The sequence below is a fragment of the Buceros rhinoceros genome, unplaced genomic scaffold (assembly GCF_000710305.1).
Source record: "Buceros rhinoceros silvestris isolate BGI_N320 unplaced genomic scaffold, ASM71030v1 scaffold21153, whole genome shotgun sequence".
Taxonomy (NCBI): Eukaryota; Metazoa; Chordata; class Aves; order Bucerotiformes; family Bucerotidae; genus Buceros; species Buceros rhinoceros.
Window position 1 is genome coordinate 1 of NW_010403281.1, and position 2,474 is coordinate 2,474.

General features: G+C 52.7%; 1 protein-coding gene across 1 annotated transcript; it reads left to right on the plus strand.

The window, feature by feature from the left end:
- Positions 1 to 368: 368 nt before the first annotated feature.
- Positions 369 to 1,257, plus strand: RPL35 (ribosomal protein L35; the record flags this gene model as incomplete). The annotated part of the gene is made up of 2 exons (XM_010132967.1): positions 369 to 450; positions 1,108 to 1,257. Coding segments are annotated over 2 exons (232 nt in total), but the record flags the coding sequence as incomplete, so codon positions are not given.
- Between the last annotated feature and the right edge of the window lie 1,217 nt (positions 1,258 to 2,474).

Genomic DNA, 2,474 nt, shown 5'->3' on the forward strand with positions numbered 1-2,474 from the left:
GAGGGGGCTGCGGGGAGGCTGGAGGCAGCCTTCAGCCGGTGCCGTGTGGGAATGCAGGTGCCTGCGTCGTGCGGGCCAGGGTGCGCTGTGTTCAGCAGCTGCTTCCGCATCTGTGTGCTTGCCTCGTGCTGTGAAACGCGATGGAAGTGGCCTGGAAGGGGAAGGAATGTTTGTAGGCTCGGAAATCGGTGGGTGTGTCTCGCTCGGAGATGCTGAGCTGAGATGTGGCGGAAGGTGTTATGCTTCGCTGCAGCTCGGTCCAGCGGAAGGTGCTGGGTTGTGGCCCGTACGTGTTTTCCATTGCTGGGTGTTAGCTCTCCAGTGCTCGTCTTCCAGAGAGCTCTGAGACGTGCCTTTTTCCCCTGCAGACGTGTGGTGCGCAAGTCCATTGCCAGAGTGTTGACTGTCATCAACCAGACCCAGAAGGAGAACCTGAGGAAGTTTTACAAGGTACATCCAAACATCTTGTAGTGTGGGCTTTTATTTTGCTATGTTCAACTACACAGTTTATAGAAAGAAACTAATTACTTAGAAAGAAACTGTTACTTAGAAGCTCAAGGAAAACAGCTCATTGGTGCTCGACTTTAAAATTCTCTAGTTGTGGTTCCTCTATAAACATTAGTGCCAGACCACCCTGAGCGCTGTAAGCGCGGTGTCAATCTGCTGGTGCCAGGAGAGTCTTCAGGGCAGCGTCACCTCTCCAGGGTGTCGTGCACTTTCTAGAAGATGCAGTTTCCAGAAATGCTCCTAAATTTGTAGGTGACCAAGAAATTCTTCATCTCGATAAGTTTCTGTAATTTTTAGTGTATTGCTTCTTGGGGTTTGAATTACATAGAACAGGAAGAGAGCATTTCAAGAGGTGTGGGGTGACTGGGGCTTGTAAGATTCAGCATTAAACCCGTGTCAGCGCTGGTACCAAAGTTAGGATCAGCTCCTGGTCCCCAGCACAGTTCTCTTAACATTCAGCCTCTAATGACAGTCCCAATAAAAAGAAGCAGAAAGCACTTTGCTGCTGCTGCTGTTCCCTCTGGCAGCTCAGCTCTCTGCCAGCTCCTGCCCCTGATTGCCTCCTCGCAGTCTCTCCAACGTGTGTATTTTTGCGAACAGGGCAAGAAGTACAAGCCTCTCGATCTGCGGCCGAAGAAGACTCGTGCCATGCGACGCAGGTTGAATAAGCATGAAGAGAACCTGAAGACCAAAAAACAGCAGCGGAAAGAACGTTTGTACCCTGCGCGGAAATATGCCATCAAGGCGTAACTGTGGAGCGCCCGGGTCGGAATTGTGTTGGCCGAGTGTGTCTCATTAAATGGAATTCTGGTTGGAACCTGTCACGGGTGCGTTCCTAGTAGGGGTGGGATAAAGTTGTCAGCTGTAGGGGAGCAATCAGGATTCACAGGAAGATTATTTGAATTCTTATAGCTAATGAAAACAGGAACCTAACTGGCAGTTGAGGATCGTTTTCCGCTGGGCGCAGCGGGCGGGTGGGTACTGAGCTGTGTGGCTGGCGCAGCTGACCCTGTGGGATAGCTGACCTGAGGCGGATTTGAAACGGGAACTCCACACCGGTGTTTCTGGTGAGCAGCTGTTCATCACCTCAGCAGCTTGAGAGTAAATGTGGAGAGTTTCTGTCCTGTGCCAGTGTTTGGGTGTGGGGAGATGAACTCATGCACTGAGGGATTTTTCCAGACTCTGTCAGAACTGCAGAATTTCGTCAGCACTGTTTAGTCTCTGCACAACTGCTTGTACCGCAGCAGGATCCTGCGTGGGCTGGGTGCCGCAGGTCGCCGTTTGCTGGCAGACTGGGCTGGGCAGGCATCTTGCTGCTGCCTGGTCCCTGACCTGACCCTCTCCTCCCAGGGTGTTGCTCCGGAAGCGGAGTTCCAGCACCATCCTCCAGATCTGTTCCCACTTACAGCTGATCTAATCTTGGCAAACAGCTCCTGGAAGTAAGAGGGTGCTGCGAGGGTGAGGGTGAAGGCTCCCCCGACATCCCCAGCCAGCAGAAGCGCGTTTCGGATGCAGGATGTCTGGTCTGTGGGTGCCTGGCTGTGAAGCCTGGCTGGTGCTGCATTCACCCGGAGGGTTACCAGTACAAAGGGGACGTGTTTCCAGTGCCACGCAGGAGTTTGTGGCAGAGGAGAGCAGTCAGACCAGGCCATGTTCACATCCTGCATTACTGTGGGTGGGAGGAGGAGGTGGCTCTGTTCCAGTTAAGTGTCAGGAAAGTGTAGAGGGGTGATAGTTTCAGACCAAGTGGTTTTGTGTGCCCGTGAAGCTGGCTGAGGTCAGATGAAATCATGAAACCAGAGCTGAGAGAAGCTGGACTAGGCAGTTGTTGCTTCTGAAGTTCGAAGACGCTCCCTGGTCTCGGGTTCCACGCTTTCACCTGGGAAGCACTGAACTGGTTAAGTGGTTTGACTGTTCCCGTGGAGTGGAGATGGAGCTGCAATTCCAAAGGCCTTTTTTGGTTCTGA